The sequence below is a fragment of the Mustelus asterias genome, chromosome 7 (genome assembly GCF_964213995.1).
Source record: "Mustelus asterias chromosome 7, sMusAst1.hap1.1, whole genome shotgun sequence".
NCBI classification, from domain to species: domain Eukaryota; kingdom Metazoa; phylum Chordata; class Chondrichthyes; order Carcharhiniformes; family Triakidae; genus Mustelus; species Mustelus asterias.
The window spans coordinates 79,879,060-79,906,259 of NC_135807.1; the positions used below are offsets into that span (position 1 = coordinate 79,879,060).

The window sequence follows — 27,200 nt, forward strand, 5'->3', positions numbered from 1 at the left end:
TAATGGGATATGGGCCAAATGCGGGCAATTGGGATTAGTTTAGGGGTTTTAAAAAAGGGCGGCATGGACAAGTTGGGCTGAAGGGCCTGTTTCCATGCTGAAAATCTCTGTGACTCTTACTGCCCTTTAACTGAGAGGTGTGCTAGGCCATTTAACACTCAATCACACTGCTGTAAATCTGAGCCACATGTAGAACACCTCAGGTAAGGATGGCAGATTTCCTTCCCTAAAGGGCATTAGTGAACCAGATGGATTTTTGCAACAACTGACAAAGGTTTATTGGATTCAAATTTCATCATTAGCCATGGTGGAATTCAAATCCATGTCCCCAGACATTACCCCTGGTTTCTGAATTATTAGTCCTAGTGACAATACCACAACACCATTGCCTCTCCTCTATGGACCTCTATGTTGTCAAACATCTCCAGTATACAAAGGTTCAATTAATCCATTGGTCACTTTACGCCAAATAAGGTGCACCCATTGTTGGAATAATGCAATGTTGTATAAATTAGGCAAGGCAAATAAATCTCAACATGTCAAAGAAACTGCATTAACAAAATTGTTGTTCACAAACAATTAATTTGAGGGGTGACACTCCACCCATATCAAATGCAAATTTGCATTCTAACTATTTCAAATCAATAAACAGGCTGAAGATGTGTTCATTTCAAGATATTAATATAAAATTGTTGTGCAATTAAGGAGTACCACTGAATTATTGATTTAAATTTAGAAAAAGGTTATAAATGTTATTTGACAAGTGTATTTTTGCAAATATTTCCTTTGGCAATTCCAAAATCACAAGCTTTCCACTTTCATTCCTCATACTTTTGAGTTTGGTGATTGAATGGCGTACCTCTCAATTTAGTATTAACTACTTAAAATTCTACTATACTTGCAAACAAGAGTCCAGGACAAAAGAACATTTTGTAAATAATTTCTTTATTTAACAGAACATGGTGGAAATCTCACATCTGTGGTTTACCTAGAAGAGAAAAAAACCCTTTTAGTAGAAAAACTTTACAAACAGTGACAATATTTCCTGGGTTTTCATACAGAAAGTGGACTACACTGCATCTGGCAAAGATCTAGAGATTCCTTTTGTCAGAAACAGTTAACAGTCAACTTTAGTTACATGAATAATTTGCTCAAAAATTACATACCCGTGCCTTCTTTATTTCCTTCTGTTCCTCCAAAGACTCCCCTACTCCCTTTTACGAGAGATAACAAGAACAAGCTGCTTTTGCCCTTTAGAGTAGCATTAAATCGCAAATATTTTTCCCACCCCTATCCTATAGAACAAATGTTTGTTTGTTTCATACTTTATTCTAAATCTTATAAAGACATTGCATACAGTGTCTACTGCAATTGTAAATGAGTTATTCCTTAATATGCAAATACTAATGTTTATTTTTTGTTATATATGTTTGCTTTCTTGGGTATTATGAAATCCTTGTGCTGAAACAACTTCAGAATGTTAATAGCTTGAGTGGCATTGGTACTGACATTCTACTGAAAATGACGAACTCCTTCCATACAAAAACTGCATTGCAATAATCAAAATGTACACAAATTCCTGATCAACCGAATTAGTTACAAAAGCTCACTTTAGCTGGAAAAAACAATGTTACCATGATAACATTTTAATCACTATCCCATACTCCTCAGCTGCACAAGCATTTTGCTGCCAACCAAGTTAGTTATGCATTTTTGTACCAGATGGCCTCTTGTCATGCAACTAGACCAGAACACACTATTACTGAGTGGCTTTGAAAATTGAAAAATATGCTCCACATTACCAGCATTTCTGGCCAAGCAAGAATTGAAAGTTCTTAATGGAGGAACAGTGGTAAAGGTGTTTTCTATTAGATGGGGCTCTCAATTCCCCTCCAGACTCACCAATAACTACCCACCCTAGAAAATAATAGGCGGTGATACAAAATAGACAACTCCAGCAATATTGCTGCCTGTGCAGAAAATGTTTTGTGGCCACTTGTACGAGATGACAGTTCCTTCCTAGTCTCCAAACTAACTGAAAAGAATGTGTTAATAACCTAGCGTCAGACTCAACCAAGTCATAATTACAGCCAGGTGCAGAATAATCTTTTCCCATACTCTGCCCCAACAACCTTGCAGCTATTCTCAGAGTTTTAGATATACTAATTTAATGTACTATACTCATACCCCACCTGCCCCAGTAAGTTTAACTTTCACAGTTCATTTATTTAATCACAAAACCAGCACTTGCTTTGTGAATATTTAAAATTTAAACTCAATAATATATGTACTCAGCATCTATACATTATAATCAAACTTTTCAGGACATAGCTATAGGTGCTCAGAGCTGCTGTGCAAAAATCTCCAGAATTTACTTTAGATTTTAAATTTACAATCTAAAATCTGCGCATGTGCAATACCATAACTCTGGTGTTTATTTTTTCAATAAATTACATTTCTCGAACTCAAATATTTAGTTGGTTATGTTTTATAAAGATTTTATACTTGGCAAATTAGATGTCAACGTAAGTAAATATTGCAACAAGGATGAGAAATTTCATGTAGCTTTATTCACTCATTTAATTTGCTACCAAAGATAATTCACTTTTAAAAATGATACCTAGTATCATATGAAACACAAGAAAACTTTCCCAGCATGCGTAATTACTTAGTACTTATTCATGCCAATTTTTGTGATCAAAACTGAGTACTAGTACACCCATGATTAAACTCACTAAATGAAAGATATGTTTCAATATGAACTGCAATACTCTACTCCTAGTCACAAACCCCTTCCCACCAAAAAAAAAGGCATGAATGAGCAGCTCACCTTTAGTTCATAGTTCTGATCATTCTGTTGATTTGGTCTTCTCTGTTACCAGCATCACCACCCTCAACAAAGTGTGTTGTCTTTTTGTTCATGCCACCACGTGGCGAGGATAGCTTGAAGGGCCACAAGAAATTGTTGGCCATTTTGAAGTTCTTGCCAACTGTGTAGATCTCATGGATCAGATCTTCAATACAAATTATACCATATTTTCCTGAAAAGTAAATAAATGGATTATTTGCTTTCATGTTATCGGGAAATGTTTCTCAAGTGCACCATTAAAAGAGGGAACTGTACTAGAGAAACCATCCTATCTGCTTTCTACACTGGTTTAGGCCATGCAATAATGGACAAAATGGATTGCAAACGACAGGAAAGGGTAAATCAGTTTAAAACCAGGATATCATTCCCCATCTGGAAGAGGAAAAAACAATCTTGCAAACTCAACATTAACTTTGCTTGTCTACATTTGTTCGCACTGCTAATGGTAACCCTCAGCCCTTTATTTATCTAAAATAAAGAGCACTTCTTTGCTTAAAATGTAATAAATTAACATTGTTTACATTATGCTCCACTTTAGGATCAAATAAATCCGGCTTTAATAATTCACCCCTCCCTCCCACCCCAAAAAACAGTACAATAAAAAAATTGCAGATTGGCTGACAACTTCATAGACCACCTCTGTTCAGTCTCCAAACATGATCCCGAGCTTCCGGGTCACCTATAATTTTAATTCCCTCAGACTGACCTCCATGTCCTCGGACTCCTGCAGTGTTCTATTGAAACGCAAGATAATCTTGAAGAACAGGAACACATTCCTCATCTTTCAGTTCGGCATCCCACTGTCTTCTGAACAATTTCAGACTATAATCTCTGTGCATATTGTTGCCCTTTTCTTCGCAGGTTTTGGTTTCAGTCTGTTCATCATTTTATCATTCATACCTCTTTTAGACATTTTTTGTTTATTTGCCCTATTACCACCCTTTTTGCCCCTGCACCACCAAATCTTTTTTCATATAATCTTACTTTTCTTCTACCCTATCACAGGACCCCTCTTTTGTCCTTTTTCAACCTTCCTTTTTTCACTTGCTGAAAATCTATTATGTATCTAATACAAAAGTAAGCCAGTCTTGCTGTAACTGTACAGGGCATTGGTGGAATACATCTAAAATACTGCACAGTTTTAGTCTCCTTACATAAGGAAGGATACAATTGCATTTGAAGCTTCACTGTGGCTGATTCCTGGGATTGGGGTGATTGAGAAGGTTTTGTCATACTTGTTGGAGTTTAAAACAATAACAGGTGATCCTATTGAAACATACAAGATTCTGCGGGGGCTTGACAGGGTGGATGCTGAGAGGATATTTCTCCTCATGGGGGAATCTAGAACTACGGGGCAGTTTAAAAATAAGAGCTCTCCCACTTAAAACAGCAAAGAGGAATTTCTTCTCAGAGGGTCACGTCTTTTTACAATTCTCTTCAACAAAGAGCAGTGGAGGCTGAGTTAATGAATATATTCAAGGCAGAGTTAGTCAACTAAGACAATTAAATCAAACGTTGTGGGGGCAGACAGGACTGTGGACTTAAAAGCCATCCATCAGATTAGCCATATTATTGAATGGTAGAACACGCTCTATGGGCTGAATGGCCTACTCCTATTTCTTTTGATGTCACAATTTCTCATTTTTCCCCATTCTGATCAAGTGCATTGACCTTAAACATTAACTCTGTTTCTCTCTTTACAGATGTTGCCTTACCACTGAGTACTACGAAAAAAGGATTAAGATTCCACTGACAGTATACCTATGCAAAAACAAAGTATAATAAATAAAGGAGGATTTAGTGTCCAAGAACTGCAATTTTTTTTTAAAACCAACTTCAGAGTCTGGAAATGGATGTTCAACTGAAACGTTAGTCTGTCTCTAACAGGCTACAGACCAAACGCTGGAAAATGGGATTAGAATAGATAGGTGCTTGATGGCCGATGAAGACATGATGGGTAAAGCTCTATGGTTCTTATGTTGATAAAGAGTTGTTTTTCTTCTTAAAACAAAATTCGGAAATATATCTAGCAACTGTAATATGCAAGTTGTGCTGTAACAGAGGTACTTGGTGCTTTGAGGCAAGACTTGTCTGTACCACGACCCGAGAAACTGACCAAGGATGACAATCCCCTGCCAGAGTGGCTCCCCGATACAAAAATTTAACCAGCACATAAAGCAGACAAACTGCTGGAAGGTTCTCTCCCCACGGCCTCCCTCGAATAAGATAGCCACAGCCCAAGTAACTGACTTCAGGTTGTTCCCCTAAACTAGTTAGGAATCGAACCTTTGTCCCAGACAATCACCACTGAACACAATGATTGCAGTGGGATGTCCTGTTTCTTTGACTCGCAATGATTATTGTCCCTTTGTTGCTGCCTTGGGCTGTTGATTTATTACCTGACAACTCAGATGAGATCATCAATGAAATAACACTATGTCCTGCCAACCCAAGATGGCTGCTGATACCCATCTGCACATGCGTACTTGGAACCCAAGATGTAATTTGCAAGAGATACGAATCCAATGTTGACGACTTCTTCTCAACAGCCTTCGAAGTTTTAATAATAAATATTACAGCATTGCCCACATATCCCCAAAATGATTTATACCAGCCAAAAAAAGCAACCAGGTGGACCATTCTTCTGAACTAATTAAATGGTTGGTCTGAAATTTCAAGCAATTCCACACTTCCTGAGCCCTAAGGCAAGTGAGCACTCGGGGCATAGCCATTTCCCTGCCTTTCTCCTTCCCCCATTTCTTTTGGTATTTCAACTTTTAATAAATTTCTAAAGACACATGATGTGTAATTTTAATTTGGCGGTGAGGGTGGGTAGGCTAAGTGATTCCCATTTGCCACTTGCTCTTTCCAGCTTTGAGAGATTTGGGGAGAGCTAAGGACGGAGGGGATTGGCAGAAGTGTTACCTTGATGCTGCCAGCACTGCAACATTTGCAATTCCAGGACTAGTGAGGGCCACTCACTGCCCCCTATAAAGATGGTGGTTGCACATATAACTGCACACATGCAATGTTAGCAGCTAATGCGGCCATAAATTCATGGTTATATAGCATTGTACATCGCAGTTGACAACTGATTCCTAGGGTCACTAGTTTTAGTCAACAATACAATTGAAAAATCAATAACGTAGTATGTAGCAAATTACTAGGTGATTTTACAGCCAATTATTTTGGACTCGTTAATACACTCCTTTAGAAGGTGCACTTAGAACTTGTAAAATTAAATAAAATTACTCCTGGATGCCAAGGCTCAATTATTCCAATTACTAATGGCTAGTCTCTCACTTGCTGTCTAGTTCATTCCAAGTCCTGTTCATCCATCACCTATGTGCATGCTGACCTATTCTGGCTCTGGGTCAAGAAAGATTTTAAAATTCCCATTTGTGTTTCAAATCCCTCCATGGTCTCAGCCGTACCCTGCCTCTATAAATCTCCTCCAGCACCTCCATGATCCTCCAACACACCTCTTGAGCACCTGATTTTAGTTGCTTCTTCACCATTGGCCACACCTTCAACCGGCTAGCTCCAAGCTCTGGTTTTCCTTTCCTCGACCTCCTGGATTCTCGACCTCTTTCCTCCTTTAAGACACTCCTTAAAACTCTTCCACCAAGCTTTTAGCCATCTGCCCTGATATCACCTTTTGTGACTCAATGTCTAATTTTGCTTTAAGGCTGTGAAGCACTACAAAATGTTACATTTATCATGCTTTTAACATAACAAAAAGTAATTATGATGTGCTGATTATTTTCATGTTGGAAAATAACCAAAAGGTTTGCTATCACACAATCAAGTCAAAAGGTAACCATTTGGCTTACTCTGATATAAGATTTCATTAGGTCAACTTCCTATTAATTACTTCTGGCATTCATTCATAATGAATGACCATTTTGCACCTGCTCTGGCAGCTAATTCATATATTCATATAACGTTACCCATTACCCAGAGCCCGATGAGTGAAATATATCACAGCAAGGTCAATGGATAATCAATTCCAGACTTGGGTAGTGGAGAAAGGCAGCAAGCTGAAAAACAACGGTGCTGTTGCAATAGTCAACATGTTTTCTTGCAAGCGGAGAGCTCAGAAATGCACATTTCAAATGACAGAGCAGACAACTCTCCTCCAAGCAGCTTCCTTCTCACTTAAAAGCATTTATGTTTGAAGGTCCCAACATAGGATTTATGTTGGGACCTTCAAAGAACTCTCCACATATTGAAAATACTAATGGCAGAATTATAACTTTAACAGTCCAAGCAAAATGGTCTAGAAGTACAGATACCCAAATCACTAAGTAGTGAAAAGCAGACAGGTCATGTTAAACCTGTAAAGCCTTGGTTAGATCATACTTGGGAGCTAAGTGCACAGTTCTGGTTGCCATATTATACCATGGACATAGAGGCATTGAGGAAAATGAAAAAGATTTCCAAGTAGGAAATCTTTAGGAAAGGGTGATCTAAAATAGGTCTCCAAAGTTATAAAAGGGTTTGATAGGATGGATAGAGAAGATGCACCCAATTGTGGAGACATCAAAATTCAGGGAAATATGAAAGTCGCCAATAAAAGGAGAAACCTATTTACATGCAAAATGTTTATATTACTGGAATAGTAATCCAGAGGCGAGGACAAATGATCCAGGGACATGCATTCAAATCCAACCACAGTAGTTGGGGAATTTAAATTCAATTAACTAAACAAAATATGGATTTTGAAAAAAACTAGCAATGGTGGACCATAAAGTGACCAGCTTTTTGTAAAAGCTAAATGGTTTCTTTATGCCCTTTAAAAAAGGAAATCAACATCCTTACCCAATCCAGCTTCCAAACCCAGAACAATGTGATTGACACTTCCCTGCCCTCTGGAATGGCTAAGCATGTCATTCACTTGTATTCACTACCACCTTCTTGAGGGCAATTCGGGATGGGCAATAAAATCTGAGCTTTGCCAATGAGACATACATCCCATGGATGAAATAAAAAATACCCAGACTAGTAAGAACGTGGAACTCATTATCGCAAAAAGTAGTTGAAGTAAGATATATGCATCAAAGGCAAGGCTAGAGAATCACGTGAGGGAGAAATGAATAAAAGTATATGCTGATGGGGTTAGATGAAGGTCAGCGCACAGGAAGCTCACATGGGTGCAGAAAGGAAAATTTGTATTTATATAGTGCCTTTCAGGGCCACCAAGCATCCCAAAGCTGCAGTCACTGCTGTAACATAGTAAACGTGCACACATCAATGTGATAATGATCAGATAATCTGGCTTTGCGATAATGATTGGAGGATTGATTGATCTCAACACTAGAACTCCCATATAAATTACTGTGGATTACAGCAAAGGGGGTGCTCCTGTCGTCTGGCATATTGACCTCTACCTCGCAGAGGCTGAGCGCCAACTCTCAGATACTCCCCCTGGACCATGACCACACCACTGAACACCAAGCAATTATCTCCAACACCATTACTGACCTCATTTCCTCCGGATGCCTCCCCCGCCACAGTTTCCAACCTCAGTCTCCCAACCCCGGACATCCAACTGAGGGAACTGACAGGACCGTGGTTTAAGGTCTTAGTTGAAATGGCATCTCTGAGAGAGTACTGCACTGTTAAGAGTGTCAGCCCACTGCTGGAGAGGGTTTGAACACACAACCATCTGACTAAGAGACAAAAGTGCTATCAACTGAGCTAAGGCATAGTCCAGCTGGCAAATGGCTTGGTTTGGTGCTTTAAAGTTAATGCAGCTTCAACCAATAATCAGAAAAGAATATCTCTGGAGTCCCAACAGTCCACAATGTAGTTTGGAGAACACCTTAGGGTTAACTAGCTTGCAGAGAAGCAGTATTGCGAATGGACTAAATTTTCTTCCTTTGAAACATATCATTGGCATAAAAATGAGAGAGAGAAGGCCAAATCGAAAAAATCTACAAACTTCCAACAGCAGGAAAAACTTCTGAAGGTCTGTGTACAAAAATTCAGTCACCCACTTCGTTGGAGGAACCATGAATTAGTGTAGCAGTACAAATATCAGAAAGACGAAGGGCTATAATGAAAAAACACTTGCATAACTTGTAAAATCTGAACATACGTATTTATCAAACCAGACCAGTGCCAATTAAATGAAAATAACCTTACCAAGCTGTTTTTCAATCAATATATTCTCAGTAAGAGCAATGCGCTGATGTTTGATCTTGCCGAAGCCACGTTTGTAGATCAATTCACGGACTGATTTCAGATTTGGATATCTAGAAAATGAATGTTTGTTTAAAAATGTCACCATCCCATGACATACCACCTCCTGGTTAAACTCCCAGTGCACATATTAATAAATCACCAAGAACAGCTAGTTTCAACCAATATAAATGTAGTTCAGTTTCTAGTAAAGTGACATATTTAGTCCCTAGCTATAACAAATCAAATCAAAATTCTTGTCCATTTCGGAAGGCATGTTTAACCAGAGACTGCAAGTTGAATCTTCTTCATCAGAAGTATATATTAATAGTGTTCTCCAATGTATATCTGTCAAGCTGACAATCTGACCCACAAAGCCCAGCAATTCAGTTCTATTTGTATTTTCATGTCTATTGTGAAAATGCTTGTTAATCCATGCTAGGGTAGAAATTCAAACATAAAAGCAACCAGATGTTCCCCAGTGGTTCAACAGGCATAGAGTTTAGCCAGGGGAGAAGAGAAAATGAAAGCAAGAAAAAGGGCAAGTATGTTATTACCCATTGGTTTGTTCTCACTGGAACAACGGAGGTTGAGGGCAAACTGATAGAAGTCTACAAGATTATGAGGGGCATGGACAGAGTGGATAGTCAGAAGCTTTTTCCCCAGGATGGAAGAGTCAATTACTAAGGGGCATAAGTTTAATATGCGAGGGGCAAGGTTTAAAGGAGATGTACGAGGCATGTTTTCTTTTAAGAAGTGGGTGGTGGGTGCCTGGAACGCACTGCCGGGGGGGGGGGGTAGATAGTGGAAGCAGGGTCTGGACAAATACATGAATAGGATGGATATCGAGGGATACGGTCCCCAGAAAGGTAGGGGGTTTAGTTCAGTCGGGCAGTATGGTCGGTGCAGGCTTGGAGGGCCGAAGGGCCGGTTCTTGTGCTATAATTTTCTTTGTTCTTTATTTACAACCTCAGGACATCCAAAACGACTTCACAGCTAATTAGGTAGCTCTTTCGGCACCAATCAAGTAAACGAACTCAAATTAACTTGGGGACAAAGTAAAAGGGGCGGCTCCCCAAAAGGAAGGGGGGAACAGCCCGAACCAAAAACAAAGTCGAAAGGAAACTTAAAACGTCAAACCAAAAGGTGATTATCGGGGTCGATAATACACCCCAGCCCCTGCGGCGCCCAGCGGTCGGCTAATTAGGTATTTCTGATGTTTCCCCTGCATTGTAATGAAGGAAAAACATGAGAGTTAATTTGCACAAAGGTCATATAAACAGCAGTAACAATAGCCACATAAGCTATCAACCTGGTGATTTTGGCTGATAAACATGGAATAGGATATATCCCTTGTTCACCAAGTAGTGCCACAGTAATTTTGGAATCTACCCTAGAGGTAGAATGTCTCAATCAAAAGATCAAAGATGACCCAACAATGCAGCAGTCTCTCAGTGTAGAATTAAAACCTGAAACTGGACTGTGTGTTTGAGGGACAATGGAGCCTGACCCCACAACCTTCTGCTTCCGGGGCAAGGGTGCTAGCTCTGAGCTACGACTGACACCTATGTCACAACCAATGACCTCAGCACCCTGGTATGGGAATGGGAATGAAACAGCAACTGTCCTTATTTCTTAAATAACCTCCACTAGACAGGAACTTGTGGAATTTTGGGTGGTGAAATAATCAGGCTATGTTTGATAGCAGGCCATTAACAGCTGAATTGCACTGTGACTTCATGATTGCCAGATTGCCAAAATACCTAACAACATGGGACATGCCAATGTCAATACCTTAGGGAAAGCATTTTATCTTAAATATAAAGAATGTGTTACCTAATCACCACACAGCAGACTAGAATATTTTCCAATTAAGTGGTCAAAAACAGTGACAGAAACTGTGTAGGCCTCTATCCATGCCTGCTTGAGGTTTGTTGTAATAAATCACCGATCACATGCATTCAAAAAAAAACCTGGTTTCACACTATACTATATTTTAGCACTTGACCAAAAATATACCATTTCACCTTTATTAATTGCTTATTTCTAACCACATACCCCCATGCAATGTATGGCTCTGCAATACGGAGCATGTTGATTGAAGCCTTATTCAATTTCACAAACACTCCATTGAAGATCTGACGCAGTCGTAGGAGCTGGAGCACCTTACGAACTTTAGGGCTAACACCATTGATGCTGTGAACCAAGGACAGAAATTAAGATAGATAAAGGAACATTCTTTTAAAAGTAGTTGTTTATTTGCTGTCAGTTTGTAATGGCTTGAAAAAAAATCAGATTAACCCATCATTACATTGATGAATAACTCTGCATTTCTACTTACCCCCTAATACGGATCACAAAAGCTAGCCTGGGCTCCGCAGGGACATAGTAATTATTAGCTTTGCGTGCCATTCTGGCAAGGCGGATCTCACGTCTGTACATTTGCTTGTATTCCTTGTGGTAAGACTCAGCCCTCTTGTAGATTAGTTTTCTCTTCACTCTATTCATCTTGAAAAGAAGGGTATATTTGCTTAAAATGTACTAAATATACATGGCTTACATTATACTCCGTTTAAAAAAAAGTTAAAATAAAAAACATAGAATCCCTACAGTGCAGAAAGAGGCCAATACAACCCATCAAGTTGGCACCGACTGTCTGAAGAGCATCTGATTAACCTGATCAACTGGGGAGTTAGCGTTTTCTAGCCAATATTCATCCTTCCATCAACATCATGAAAACATTATCTGATCTTTATTGCATTGTTTGTGGGGGAGCTTGTGTGCAATTTGGCAGCTTAATTTCTCACAATTCAACAGTAACTTCACATGAGATGCATTTGAGATGCCTGGTGTCCCTGAAAGGGTCTATATAAATGCACGTCTACCTTTTATTCCCTCTTTTCCAAATCATCAAATTAACGTGACTTTGTACATGGTAGCATTTAAATTCTGCTCTGTGGCAAGTTAATGGTCTGCAAAAGAGTTGATCTTTGCAGATACAGAGTGACTTTTAAGGGGCGTCTGGACAAATACATGAATAGGATGGGAATAGAGGGATATGGTCCCGGAAGGGTAGGGGGGTTTTAGTTCAGTCGGGTAGCATGGTTGGTGCAGGCTTAGAGGGCCGAAGAGCCGGTTCCTGTGCTGTAATCTTCTTTATTTACAACCTCAGGATGTCCAAAATGACTTCACAGCTAATTAAGTATTTCTGATGTTTCCCCCATATTGTAATGAAGGAAAAGCATGGTAGTTAATTTGCACAAAGATCATATAAACAGCAGGAAGAAAAAGCTGCATAAGCTATCAACCTGGTGATTTTGGCTGATAAACATTTTATCCAAAGGATGGGACCTGCCTATTAGTGCTGCACTATCTTAGCCTAGCTTTGTGTGTTCAAATCCTTAAGTGCGAATTGAACTCAGAACCTTTTGACTCAGTGGCGATAATTCTAGCAACTTGTGCCACAGCTGACTTTAGAGGCACTGAAACTACTTCGGTAACTGAACAATTCAACAATTGTAATAGAAACAAAATACTGCAGATGCTAGAAATCTGAAATAAAAACAGAAGATGCTGGATAATCTCAGCAGGTCCGAAAGCATCCGTGGAGAAAAACTGTTAATATTTTGAGTCTATCAAAACTTAACTGTTTCCCTCTTCACAAATGCTGTCAGTCCTGCTGCTTTTATGTAGCATTTTGTTTTTAACTTCAAAAATTGTCTTATTCACAAAGCATTACAATTGCTATTAAATTAACCCTCTAAGTATGCAATCCTCGGATCCTTAGTTTTTGTACCATGTACAACTTATCACAAATTGATAGCCCTTTTAATTGTTACTACATTGGGAAACAGGTGAATTAAAGATTTTGTCTGCGAAAGTTAAAAGATTATGAACCACCACCAAAAATAATATATTAATGATAGGAACGCTATGTGTCCTTAATAATGAAGTACATGGGCATAAATGTTTCCATTATTATGCAATGTAAGACGAAGGCAATTAAACTTTTAATGTCACACATTTATTAATGATGATTAAAACAGTTATAGTTCGATAGATCGAAATATTTCACAAACCTTCTTTTCTACCAACAAACGCTTGATGCGCTTGGCCTTCATCAGTGCAAACGCCTGGCGCTTTTTCAAAAGGCTCTCAGGGACACATGGCACCTTCTTCGCTCTGGTTAAAAAGGAAACAGATGGAACTGATGTTATTTTACCATAAATTATTACTTTGTGCCCTTGACTTGATGGGGATATTAAACAACGTGCATACGTCCTATGTGGTAGGCCACAGCCTGATCGTGAAAACACTAAATACATATTTACAGTGAATATGGTCCTGATACAAAATATGTTTTTTTAATAGTATTTCTAAGATCTCGGTTAGTCAACTGTATCAATTAAGAATAAGTGAAAGCTTCAACTGGGCGCAATGTAACCTGAGCAGCCGGGTCTGGATAAGCTAGTCATCGTAACACTGCATCCAAACCGTTAAACTAAATAAAAGGTTATAAAGTAAACTGGCTCATCATACAAGAATATCCCGTAGGTGGACAGTGTTGGAAATTGAAATTTAACTACGGATGGATTCGGATTTTAATTCACTTCACGCCACACTCACTTCGTGTCCGCCATGATCGCTGGAACCCGGAGGGGGGAGGGAGGGGAAAGGGAGCAACGCATGCGCAGAGGGTATTTATAACCTACCTCTGGACGCTGTCCCTGATATTGCCTGAACCGATGACGCAGCGACCGGAATTTCAATGTCTTTAATAATATCCATCTGTTTATTTCAATTGGCATCCATTTTTTTTTAAAAAGAGCTGAAAACAAAGTATGGGAGGACAGTTGCAGTCAGAGGAGGCAGTAGTGAAGTGGCCTGGCTCTGGAGGTCCTTGCCCGCGGGGAGGGCCCGGTTGCTGATTTAAAGGCTGAGGCGGAGTGAAGATGATCAGAGTCTGGAGGAGGCGGCGGCACCACTGGCTGGATACCGGCCCAGGGGAGTCACATCGCCCAGCATCACCATCCATCCAGCCGCCTCCGACAGCTCTCCGCGCGGGGACCCACCAGCCTTCCCTCCTCCTCACCACCACCCGCTCGTCCCGGCGCCGGCCATGAACATCGCGGCCGAGTTTTTCGTTGTCACTTTCAAAGTGCTCTGGGCTTTCGTGCTGGCCGCCGCCAGATGGCTGATCAAGCCCAAGGAGAAGAGCGTGTGCGACCAGGTGTGCCTGATCACGGGAGCCGGCAGCGGGCTGGGCCGGCTCTTCGCGCTGGAGTTCGCCAAGAGGAACGCCAGCCTGGTGCTGTGGGACATCAACCGGGAGAGTAACGAGGAGACGGCCGAGAAGGTCCGGCAGCTGGGCGCCCGGGTGTACACTTACACTTGCGACGTGAGTAAGAGGAGCAGTGTGTACCGGACGGCCGATTTGGTGAGGAGGGAGATCGGAGATGTGACGGTGCTGGTCAATAACGCAGGTGTGGTGTCCGGACACCATCTCCTCGAGTGTCCCGATGAACTTATCGAGAGGACCATGATGGTCAACTGCCACGCTCACTTCTGGGTGAGTGTGAAAAGCTGAGGAAATCTGTATTTAATTGCATATGTTGTCCATAAAATATTCCCATTTTAAAAACTGATGCCTCTGTTTAAAATAGGCATCATTTCTAATAAGCCAAATTTATTTGACAACATAAACACCTATTCCTTATTCAGGTCTATTGAGTTAGGCGACAAGTTTTATCATACTAAGATGCACATCCCAGTAAATGGCGTTTCACTGGAAAATAAAACTTGCATTTTACATAACAGCAGCTATCACTGAGTCGCGGTGTCGATGCTAAGCTTTTTTTTAAAAAAGGGAAATAGAACTGTGAATCAGCCCCGTGGGTATTAACAGACATTGGTGAACACTTTAGTATTAATGATTAATGTGACCTTCTACATGGTGCTGTCGCGCAGCTTTTACTAACTGTATCCAAACACTTTGGATTTTAATGCTGATGTCTTCGTGATTCAGAGCAGTTCCTGGCGATTCGATGAATTCTGAATGAGTGGCTTCCGGTCCTGAACTGCTGCCCCTAACGAGGGGGACTTTACTGTAAAAGTTTAACTTTTCCCTATAGAAATAGGATGTCTGTCTGTCTCGTCTTTGGATAGTATGCTCCTTGCCCAACAGCCTCGCGTGGAAAACCTGAACGCAAAAGGTATGGGTTCGTTTTACGATCCCGATTGTAAAATTGTATAAGACTAACTTGAGTCCAGTGGCAGTCTGAACACACAGCTGCGGATATTGTGAGCGCAACAATTTTCATATCGGTCGGTGTATTGAATCATTGAGTCCGTTCTCACTCCATTAGAGGGTAACCATTGCCCCCTGTAAAGCAATAGTCCTACTGCTAGTTAATGCTGGAGAAACTTAACGCGCCCCTTTTTAAAAAAAAGTATATGCGATTTTTAAAGGGGCCAGAATTTGAAGTGCTGCTCTCGACTATATAGGTTGTGGGAAGGACTTCTATCTCCCACACCACTAAAATTGAGGTGGTTCTTTACGCGAATCCGTCATTCCCTTAACCCTTGAACCATTCGAACTGTTCGATTTCCTATTGGCGCCTATCGAGATTCATGGGTAGCTCTTTATAAATCCAGGTCGTAATAATGAGCGCAACTTTCGTAAAGTGACCGTACAAAGACAAACACAATTATGGACCTTGTGCCCCGTTTAAGGAATGATTTGATGTAGATGTATAAAACTTGCTGCCTTTAATTGGCTTAGGCTACTTTTTTTGTGTTTGGGGGGTGGGTGGAAGAAAGCCGAATCTTCAAACGTTTTATAAAACCGTCTTGGTTCATTTCTCAAATCACTTCATTTGTGTCTTGAGCAGAATTCTATTTTCTTGTAACCAAACACTGAAGACCACGGCTCCAAGATTGTAGAAGGAATCATTTAGGTTTGTTTAATCCATAAGCATTCAGTTTTAATTGGGGATGCCCTGAGAATATGAAGTTGGGACTTTTTCAACATCTATTATGAAGACTGCAACTAATCAATTTGTCCAATGTGTGGCCATGATGCTTGACAGCACTGCTGTTGAGTGATTTATCACTTTGTATTAGACTCCCAATAGCAACCTCTTTTCAACCTACATCTGTTGTGTTCAATAAATGAAATAAAGAGCTAGATTACTTTTTTAATAAAACTAAATCTGTTTCTGATGTCACTTAACTTGAGCTATATTAATAAAAATCTATTTTGGGGTAAACTGCAAAGACATGGTACCCGTAGATGCTTTAAGAATAATGAACGAGCTGTACATCTTTAAAATACAGTAACTCCCTGGAAGACTACAAATTGAACAAACAACCTGATACCTGAATCTAATTGACAATTGGCACAGTAAGTCTGTTCATGATCCTAGCACTGGAAATACAGCTTGAATTCACAAACCAAATCTGGAAGCTTGCAATATATTGGACTGATCAATTCTTCATTGATTTAGAAAAACATTATGAATCACAGCAAACTTGGCAAAACATGGTATGTCACTTCCTTCTGTGCCTCATTCAGCTGATCAGAAGGTGATGACTATATGATCACCTAACTAGTAAAATCTTTTTCCCCTAAGCTGAATATCCTGTAGCCGATTTCCCCATTCACAATGAGTTGTGGTTCACTGACCTGTAACCATATGACACAACATACTGAAGTGTAGGCTGATGTGGCACCTTTCCATCTATGGACTGTCAGAGGAAACCCACACGGACAAGCTGGGAATCAAACCTGGGTCCCTGGTGCTGAGGCAGCAGTACTTAGCCGCCATGCTGCCCACAGTGTTTTCTTCTGCCTTTCCCCCACTGATCAGAAAGTGTGACAACATACCACATTTTGTTCCTGAATCGTGCCATCCTCCATTCTTCCCTTGCATTCCGAAGAGCAATGTGACCCAGAACTGCATGTGAAGAGAGGTGCCAATATGGAGTGGAATGAAAGAGTCTCCTTTGCAGTACCAAAGATGCATCCCCCAAAATTTTGGTCTGTGTAATATCCTTGCAACTACATCTCCTGACCATTGAGTGGCACTGCTGTAGTTTTTCTTTTGGGCTAAAACTCCACCTTTAAATTTATTTTCTCAAACTAATCTTCATTCTTACTGAAACAAATATCCTTTTTGTATGTCTTTGATTTAATGAAAATAAGACATGTTAAACTTAGCATTCCAATTATTTCTCAAACCATCAAAACTGCATTTATGGATAAAATATGGGAGAGAGAGAAGATAATCTGAATGGGTTTAAGGAGTTAAATGGTCTAGTCTTGTCCCTACATTGTTTTGGGGAGAAATGGCAGGATGGGCAGCGACAGATGAATTATTGAATCCCTACAGTGCAGAAGGAGGCCATTGAACCTGCACCACCGGCAATCTCACTCTGGCTAATCCCCTCGAGGCAATTTACCATGGCCAATCCTCCTAACCACATGTTTAGACTGGGAGGAAACCCCTGTAGACACGGAGTACATGCAAGATCCACACAGTCACCTGAGGCTGGGATTGAACCCATGTCTCTGGCACAGAGGCAGCAGTAGCTTGCCTCTGTGCCATCCTCTAACTGGACTACGGAATTTGAAGAAATGAGTCACGGAAACAACTGACTAGCAAACTGATCATGCTGTACATTTGTAACATAGTGTTTGCAATTTGAAGAGGTGTTCTGTTTGCAGCTGCAAAGTAATTTGAGCCTGTATAGTAACTTTTTAGTATTCTACAATTTTCTGGCGTCGTAAGTGGAAGAAAGAATGTATTTTAATTTGCTAAAACATTTTTAAGCTCAAGGCTGCTTTATATCTGCCCCATTCTGATGCAGTGGGCCAGAATGAAGCACTACTGTACCTTGTTTGACCTGACATTAAGGGAAGTTACCTGAAACAGTTTTTTTTCTCTTCGGAAATGTTTATTACTTTCATCTTTCGGATCAAGGTGATGAACCTTGACTGCATTCATGATTTTGGAATCCCCACTTATTAGACTTATACAAATACAATAAAATGATGCAGGAGTTTAAAGCAAGCAAATATTTTGAAGACTGCTTATACTCCTAAGTGTAGAGAGTCTCTTGGGTTCTTGTCACGCCATAGTCAACCTCAACATTAACAGCAGCAATGAAAATTGTCATTTTAAATTCCTGAATTGAGGTGCAGGAAGCCCACACCATTTTGGGGACACTGTCTAAAATTAATTTGCCTTTCTTCGAAAATTCCAGCTATTCATCTCCCTTGGTTCTGCCAGACCTGATGCAATATATGTAAACAAATGAATTTAATTTCTCTTCCATTGTTTATCACAAATAGAGGATAAAGCTCTCAGCATTTTGTATACAAGGAATACCTGTGGGAATCTGGTAATTCTCGTAATAGAACAATGTTGTAGTGTTTTTCTTTGCAGAATAATGGCAACTTCCTATTTTTATGTGAGTTGAGCTACATTCTGAGGAAATCATCCATGCAGTAAGTAATTTAATATTTGTAGAACTACTGCTGGGAGCCCAAATTCTAGTGACATTGGACAAGGAGGACATTGTTTAAACTTGCCAAAGTCCATAAACAATTTAGTGTGTTTTTTTTAATTGATATCTCGTAACAGTCTGCCCACAACTGACATTTTGCTAACTAGCCAATATATATTTTACCTATGCTTCTCTCCGTCTTGAACAAAGTTGCTGTGTCAGCAATTGTCCAGGCTTATGGTGCACTTAATTTTTGAGGCTTGAACATTTGTATCCAGAATCTCTTCCATCTCTTTGGCTTTTATCAACAGCTTGGGTTGTATGCCATTAAAGTCTGATGACTTATTCGCATTGATCGAATCATTTCAATACTAGTTTGCTTTTTACAGTTCTCCCTAACCACCACCTGCACTTGTGTAAACTAGTGGGTTATATTCATTAAATTTTTCATGCTTTTATCCTCTACATTTGTAGACTCCATTCCTGTGTGGCATATAAACGTCTTTTTTAAGCCTTTTTCATATTTTTGTTGCTTTATCTTTTCACCACATTACTTATTTTCCTTGATTTTATATTTAATGTTAGCTGACTAAATTTAATCTTCCTACTTATCCACATCTGTACCTATGTATTAATTTCCAGTGCTTTTCGACTTTAAAAATTTCCCAGTGTTAACTTATTTTTCTCCTTGGTCCTACCCTAATCCAGCACCCGGTCATTATTGTCATTCTTTCCTATTGAACGTTGTGGTCACTGTTTACTAATTTCACTCCTGTTATCTTCATGCACCACCTTCATTTCTGAGAACTGAAAGTTGCTTTTTTCCTTCTAAATCTAGAAACATAACTGACCTAAGACTCCTGGTACATTCTTAAAAATGTGTTTGTATTACTGCCCTGTTCTTGCATATTTCAGAATTGCCTATAAATCCTCAATCCTATCCCATCCCAGCTTCATTGTTTAATAGCTTGAAATGTACCATTTGCCTTCCTGCTGGCACTGAACATGTACATACTGTCATGGCAAATCCCGTAAACATTGGTGTACTCTAGTGCTGGTTAATAACCCCTTCCATATTTCCTTTTGATTTAAAAGGAATATTACATTTTCATGTGCACCAATCAAAATTAATGATTTTATATAATTTGACTACCCCTCAAGTTTGTTTTGCAATGTCTTGTTTCTGTATTGACAATTTTCCTTTCCCTCAAATAGTTCAATCTTCATCTTGGCTCCCCTTGTCCCCTCTTCTAATTTCATTATCCTCCTGTCCTTCCCTAAATCTTAACCTCCCATACAAACTCTTCTCCCCAGCCACTCAATTTTGTTATTTCTGGCAGCCTCTGTAGTCGGTCCCTGTCAAGCATGAAGGGATGGATGGACTTTCGCACCCTCCCCTGACAGCACTTCATGTACATGTGTAAACTCCAAACTGCCCAACATATTGCCCTCCATTCAAACAAAGTGCTTTTGGTCAGTCACTTGTTCATTTCTACCTTTTCTAGCCCTTGTTCCCAGCAAAGCTTCTACTTTTCCTGTAATGGTCTTCTTCTTTATTCAAAGTCCAAGGAGTGCAGGCTTGTGTACCCAGCAAAGAACGAGTTTAACTTTCTATCACCAGTACCAACTATACTACATCAAAAACCATCAGTCTCCACTTCTATCTGCAAGTTTCCCACTATTCCAGACTCATCCATGGAGTTCAAGCTTTTTAACCTTTCTCACTTGGCCCCTCAAACTACTGTGAAGGGCCCATGGATGACTTTGTCACCAAGATCATTTGAGCACTTGAAACATTATGGCATAAAAGGCTATGGACCAAGTGCTGGGAAATGGGATTAGAATGGATAGGTGCTTGATGGCTGGCAGATGTGAGGGGCAGAATGGCAGAATTTGTTCCATGAATCTCTGACTCTATCCAGCAACTTAATTCAGCTGCCTCTACTTCTTGAGTTGCTCTTTTTCTCACCGCCCCAGCCCCTAAATTAGATGGAAATGATCTTGTTCGTGAAAATCCATCTCCTTCCTTGGCCTTTGTGATAGTTGATAATGTAAATGATTCCCTTTCATCAAGTGTTGTCTGCTTCCTTTCAAGACGGTAAGAGTTTTAACAACACCAGGTTAAAGTCCAACAGGTTTATTTGGTAGCAAATACCATTAGCTTTCGGAGTGCTGCTCCTTCATCAGATGGAGTGGAAAAGCCACCAAATAAACCTGTTGGACTTTAAGCTGGTGTTGTTAAAACTCTTACTGTGTTCACCCCAGTCCAACGCCGGCATCTCCACATCATGACTACCATCGTCCTTTCAAGACCACAGTTTCTCCTTTTCAAAATAACCTTATTCGATCTCTATGTACTTGTAAACTATAGCCTCCTCTTCAACATCTGATTTATTTCAGGTCCATGTTTTCACCACCTGATTCTGTTTCCAGTCTTTCTGCAATCCCTTCAAATAAATGATCTTGCCATGCCGTTTGTAAATAGCCCAAACTAAATTTGCACAGCACCCACTATTCTGCAGTGTTGCTTTTTGATTTATAATCCAACTTTTTCCATGGTTGTTCATGCAATCCTCTGTCCAGCTCTCAAAGCCACTGCTCATATTTGGATAGGCAAGAGTGAAACCAGTTGTAGCCAGAGCATCTCCAATAAAGACTTTTCTTGCCCAAGAGTGCTCAAAACCTTGGGACCCATAACTTGTCCCATTAGCTCATCACCCTTGGCCTCACTGACCTACATTGGCTGCTGGACCTCTTAATTTTGTTCAAAATTTGCAGCTTGTGATTTTGTTCAACTCTAGTATCCTCTAGCCCCCCTCCTACATTTATTTGCATCTACTGCCTGTGCCCTGAACTCTTTAGGATAAAGTTACTTTTGATCACGAGGAAAAATATCTTTAAAGAATTCTCAAGATTAGGATGTAAGCCTTGGATTGCAACTTTGTGGGAGCATAATCTTTTGAAAGAAGAGCTGAAGTAATTTGTATTACTTGCATTACAAAATTAACATTTGCTTCAATATCTATTTCTTAAATATTTTGAGATGTTTAAAGTCTGTGCTCTTGGAAAGAGGTAAATATGCATCTCAGCTTTAATTTTCAGGGGAAGGGCCTGTTTTGTCAACCCATGAGGTTTGCACAATTAGGAAAATGCTTGTCTGCTGTAGTGCGTTTTTCCAGTCCTTGTGTGGCTGCTGTTGATCTTAAAGGGAGATGGCGAGGAAGCTACTTTAGGTTTTGGAGCGGTATTGACAGACATCTGAAATGGGATGCAGTCATGCTATGCTGATATCAATTCAAAAATAAAGTAAGAGCCTATAGAATAGCATATGGTAAGTTCCTTAGTATTAAAAATCTGTTATTCTGAAATAAGGTGCTGCCAAAGCTTTTCATCCTGTGCTCATCAGAGCAGGTACAAGAATGCCAATTTCAAAGGAAACAATTTATAATGCATGAGGGAAAAGGGTGCTGGTTGGTTGGCAAGTGGTCTCTGATTAAGGAGTTGCCTTAACCAGGGAACAGTTGTCCCCCAAACTTTTAATTAAAAAAACACAAGCCTACTGTGGCCAAGACGTTGCCACAGGCATTGCCAAAGAGCACATCCTTTCTGCTATTTGCAACAGGCAGAATACTGACTATATTAAACCAGCCCATACTGGCAAAACAAGTGCTCAACACTCGCTGTGATTGGACAGCACTTGCTGCACAATCCTGAGTGCTAAGAATTGCATACTAGCCAATTTAAGATTCAGTTGGATCCAATGGCTCAATTGAACTTGCTTGAGGCTACATATTCATACGTTCGGCCCTGTCCTCTACAAATGAACATGTCCAGGCATTGCACCTTTTTCAAGTAAACAAAAGCTTGGGGGAACAATTTCCCTGGTGCGTTCAGCATGGTAAAATGTTGACTAATTGGAGTCAACTTGCCATCCTTCTCTTACAATATAAATAGTTTTTCCCTTTGAAATTTGGTATTCCTGTGCCCAGTGAGTAAAATACAAAAGACCTTGACGACAAGTTCTGCACTACCAAGCAACAAAAATGGCACCTATTTAAATCCTTCAAACAGATTTTGAAAGGCTGCCAGTGAGGTTGTTCATCTGAAGTAGCTCTTTTCAATCTAATATAACAAAATGTACTCTTGGTACTGAAATTAAACCAGCACCAACTAATGAGAAAAATGTTAAGTTCTAAGTTTGTATGTAAACTACATTGTGAGAAAATAAAATGGCTTCACTTTGTTTAACAGACAGCAGAATTTGGAACACAGGATCACAGTCTCAGAACAGTGAGGAGGGCATTCAGTAGATTGCATACCTCTGTCCTGATGTGTTAACTCAGCATCATTACCATTTATGTAGTTTCCTTGTGGTTTACTACAAAGCAGGAAAAAAATTCTTGAGCACTTCCATCCAGAGGAGGCTTCAGGCCAATCCACATCCAACCTGCTTTGAAAACTCTGCTTGCATTTTGACAATAGTGAAGAAATTCCAGAACATCAGCTGAGACAATCTGCAACATTCTAAATAAAATAATTCACAACCTTTAAGGTGAATTTGTTGTATCTCCCAATTCTAATGGCTCCCAATGATTAAAACTACAATTTTCCTGATCTGTAAAAGTTCTAGTTTCAAGAAAAGTTAACCAAGGAAAAAAACTTGTCCTGTATTAAACCAAAGCTTAATTAAAATTAACATTTGGAAATGTCCGTTTACAGTGCCTCTTCGTAGAAAGTGTGCTCATTCACAGTGAGACATGAGCAAGCTAAGAAGAGAGCAGGAGCATTTATATTGGTCTTGACGTGACAAGGTTCTTTCTCTAACTTTAATATAGCCACAATTTTGTAGGTAAATAGCAGCCAGTGAGAATAATTCCCCAGATACAGTTTAGGCAAACAAGTGATATTACTTCGATATGGCACAAGAGGTGAACATTTGGTTTTGTGCCTATTCTGGTTCTTTAGTAGACTATCTGATTAGTTCCATTCCACTATTTATTTCTTGTAGGTATTTATCCAATTAAATACCTACAAGGAAACAACAATTCTCTTCAGGTGTCCCACTTCCATTGCTTTGCTTACAGTACTGTCCAGGTCTAATGTAGGATATGGGTACTCTGACATCCACTGGGATCATCACAGCAAGGCATGCTCAGTTAGGTTCCCTGTCTACCATCCCCTGTGAGCAGGTTGATTCCATTAAAATTCGCTTTGAAGGTTCCGTTTAGTTCAAACCATTCCCCTAGTGAATCTACCCATGAGGCATTGGTCCCAGCTCTGGTTGGATGAAACCTATATGGGTGGCACAGTGGTTAGCACTGCTGCTTCACAGCTCCAGGGACCTGGGTTCGATTCCCGGCTTGGGTCACTGTCTGTGTGGAGTTTGCACATTCATTTTGGTAGGACTAATTTAAATGTGGATTACAGGGTCAAAGGTAGGGTTCTGAAGACTGGAGGAACAGAGAGATCTTGGGGTCCATATCCACAGATCTCTAAAGGTTGCCACTCAAGTGGATAGAGCTGTGAAGAAGGCCTATAGTGTGTTAGCTTTTATTAACAGGGGGTTGGAGTTTAAGAGCTGTGGGGTTATGCTGCAACTGTACAGGACCTTGGTGAGACCACATTTGGAATATTGTGTGCAGTTCTGGTCACCTCACTATAAGAAGGATGTGGAAGCGCTGGAAAGAGTGCAGAGGAGATTTACCAGGATGCTGCCTGGTTTGGAGGGTAGGTCTTATGAGGAAAGGTTGAGGGAGCTAGGAATGTTCTCTCTGGAGCGGAGGAGGCTGAGGGGAGACTTAATAGAGGTTTATAAAATGATGAAGGGGATAGATCGAGTGAACATTCAAAGACTATTTCCTTGGGTGGATGGAGCTATTACAAGGGGGCATAACTATAGGGTTCGTGGTGGGAGATATAGGAAGGATATCAGAGGTAGGTTCTTTACGCAGAGAGTGGTTGGGGTGTGGAATGGACTGCCTGCAGTGATAGTGGAGTCAGACACTTTAGGAACATTTAAGCGGTTATTGGATAGGCACATGGAGCACACCAGGATGATGGGGAGTGGGATAGCTTGATCTTGGTTTCGGATAAAGCTCGGCACAACATCGTGGGCCGAAGGGCCTGTTCTGTGCTGTACTGTTCTATGTTCTATTCTCCTCGTGTCTGCGTGGGTTTCCTCTCTCAGTCCAAAGATGTACGGATTAGGTTGATTAGCCATGCTAAAATTGCCCTTGGTGTCCTGAGATGTGTAGGTTAGAAGGATTAGTGGGTAAATATATAAGAATATGGGGGTAGGGCCTGGGTCTGTGCAGACTCGATGGGCTGAATGGCCTCTTTACTGTAGGGATTCTATGATTTTATGATTATACATCTCTTTTAGGGAGATTGCCATTCTGAGACTGCAGTTTCAGGTTTTTTTTAAGTTCACCCTTCACTAGGAAACTTTTTTTTGTGTAAAACATCTTCCAGTGAGTGGCTCAAGAAAGACTATCACAACTTCTGAGGCCACTGGATACAATCAATACCATCCTTGCCAGCAGCAGCTACGTCCTAAAATAATTTTTTTTAAAGTTCAGAATGAAGTACTGTAATAGTACCTTTAGAGTAGCCAAATGAATCCCTACCTTGAGAGGAGTAAAATGGCCACTAGGACCAAAAAATGCTCTCCACCATCTTAGTTTGCCACCACCTCTAAGGTGGTCATTGTACTGTGGCACGTAATGCTGGTAATTTGGTACATGTGACTAAACCTGATTTGTGAACTGCTTAAACTTGATGCACATTTGAAAGGAGCTTTCTCCTTGGGCTGTGCACGTACACCATGGTGTGAATTGGGGATGTGAACCATTTTTGCTATTTGGTACAAACCAGTATTTCGCCAACATAACACTGAAGTGACCAGAAAGGGAAAATTTTGTTGGCATGCTCTAGAAAAATCTGTTTGGAATTCTGTGCTTTAATGGTAAATGTGTGCAATAATCCCTTCCCTTTTGAAGGATGTTACAATAAACAAACTCTACAATCTACTGCCAGAATTTCAGACAGACTCTTATTATGGAAGATTAAGAGGATTATCCAATGTTGCAGTTCCCTTGATCACTGTACCATCTCCACAAGAAGCGGATCAAAGGATCTTGTTAACTAATCAGATTTTAAATCTTGTATGTGCTTTGTGTGAATTTGGAGAACTTGAGTAACTTTTTCCCTATTTTTGTCTCAGAAATCTAGATGTGTAAACGATTAAATTCAATTTGTGCAGTATTGGCATGCAAGAATCAAGGATCTACTATGAACCTTCTAATTGATTTTTAAAATATTCATGGTGTAGTTTCCCCTGTTCTTGAATATGGAGCAGCTGGAGAAGGTTGCTTCAGTCAAATTTGTAAAATGCTGTGTTGCATGCAACTGGTTTCAGAAATCAAATGCAAATTTCACACTTTTTTTGTGCTCAACCAGCACAGGATTTTAAGGTGAGATTCCACCAACATCTAGCTCTTTTTGTATGAAGAAAAAGCAGGTAGTCACTTGCTGTAGATCTTTGTAAATTAGAAATACCATAACATGTACTGGAATTCTCATCCACAGTGGGCATTAACTGTCAGTATTAAAGATGGTGTACAGCTTGGCACTTGCACTCAATTGTCTCAAATGTAGCAGCTTTTTGGCCATACTTCGCGTGTAAAAATGAAATTTCATGACACAGTGCAAAGTGTATTGGCAAATGGATGCTTAACACTTTTTTGAGGGGGGGTTGCTGTGTGGAGAGAGAATGCATTAATTTTTATTAAGTTGTCACTACCTTCACAGGATTCAATGGGAAGTAATTGTACCAATAACAAATGGATTTTATGTTCTTTCTACAAAAACAAGTTCTGATATAATCTATACTGCAACACTATACATAATAGAAAAAATGAGGTGGTCTAATTTATATTTTGTGCTTCTGCACTTGTGTATTTCTCTGATTTTTAAAATTATTTCTTGGCATGTAGGGTTTTAGTAAAAATGAGCACTTTTTTTGCTATCGATCAGGAGGTTGGATCATTTCAACCTCTCTCTAACCTGTCCAGATAATTTAGTTGATGCTGTAATTTAATGCGCATGCTACAAAGTATCTTGCAACATGGCAAAAAAAAATTATGATCTAAGGAGAGCGGGGAGTATGGCACAGCTGGGATCCATTAATGCTACTATATTGGATCTTGCTAAGGGCTAATTAATTGTCTTGTGTAAACTAAGTTTGGTATAGAAAAGATAAGGATGAGAAAATTGCTGATGTGATTTTTAATGTAAGAATGTACAGACGGGAATCACAGGAATTTTATCACCAATTGTTTGGACATGAACTGTTTAGACTTGTACTTTTAAGAACAAAAAGATTATTCTACATTTTTAAACATCTAAACAGTTAGATAATGCAATTCCAATCTTACTGTTTAGCTTTTATAAACTGCTGTATTCTGCAGATGTTTCACAGCCTTTTAAATGTGTAGGTTATACATGACACTATTTCTGATTAGGGTAGGTTTTTCAGTCTGCCAGGATTTTGTGCCCTGGTAATGAGAGAACTGAGTGGTCTGCTACTAAATTCCTGTTGTCCTTCATGTCCGCATGAGGAGGCATAGATTGCTACCTGGAA

General features: G+C 39.9%; 2 protein-coding genes across 2 annotated transcripts in view; one reads left to right on the plus strand and one right to left on the minus strand.

Annotated features, from left to right (window-relative positions):
* Positions 1-926: 926 nt before the first annotated feature.
* Positions 927-13,732, minus strand: rpl7 (ribosomal protein L7). The gene is made up of 7 exons (XM_078216311.1): positions 13,679-13,732; positions 13,132-13,234; positions 11,394-11,560; positions 11,111-11,248; positions 9,017-9,126; positions 2,831-3,041; positions 927-988 (listed from the first exon to the last, which is right to left on the minus strand). The coding sequence occupies exons 1-6, from the start codon at positions 13,690-13,692 to the stop codon at positions 2,833-2,835; spliced, it is 741 nt and encodes a 246-aa protein (XP_078072437.1). The 5' UTR covers positions 13,693-13,732; the 3' UTR covers positions 927-988; positions 2,831-2,832.
* A 30-nt stretch (positions 13,733-13,762) lies between these two features.
* rdh10b (retinol dehydrogenase 10b) overlaps positions 13,763-27,200 on the plus strand; it is a 53,246-nt gene continuing 39,808 nt past the window's right edge. The window contains exon 1 of the mRNA XM_078216312.1: positions 13,763-14,621. Within this exon, the coding sequence (XP_078072438.1) occupies positions 14,172-14,621 (450 nt within the window). The 5' untranslated portion in view covers positions 13,763-14,171. The remainder of the gene's footprint in view (positions 14,622-27,200) is intronic.

What these genes read in the sequence shown, in the direction of transcription:
- rpl7 (XM_078216311.1), bottom strand. An exon ending in TTTGTGATCCGTATTAGGGG is followed by an intron (nt 11,249 to 11,393) that starts GTAAGTAGAAAT and finishes CTTGGTTCACAG; the next exon opens with CATCAATGGTGTTAGCCCTA. An exon ending in ATTGATTGAAAAACAGCTTG is followed by an intron (nt 3,042 to 9,016) that starts GTAAGGTTATTT and finishes TTTACTTTTCAG; the next exon opens with GAAAATATGGTATAATTTGT.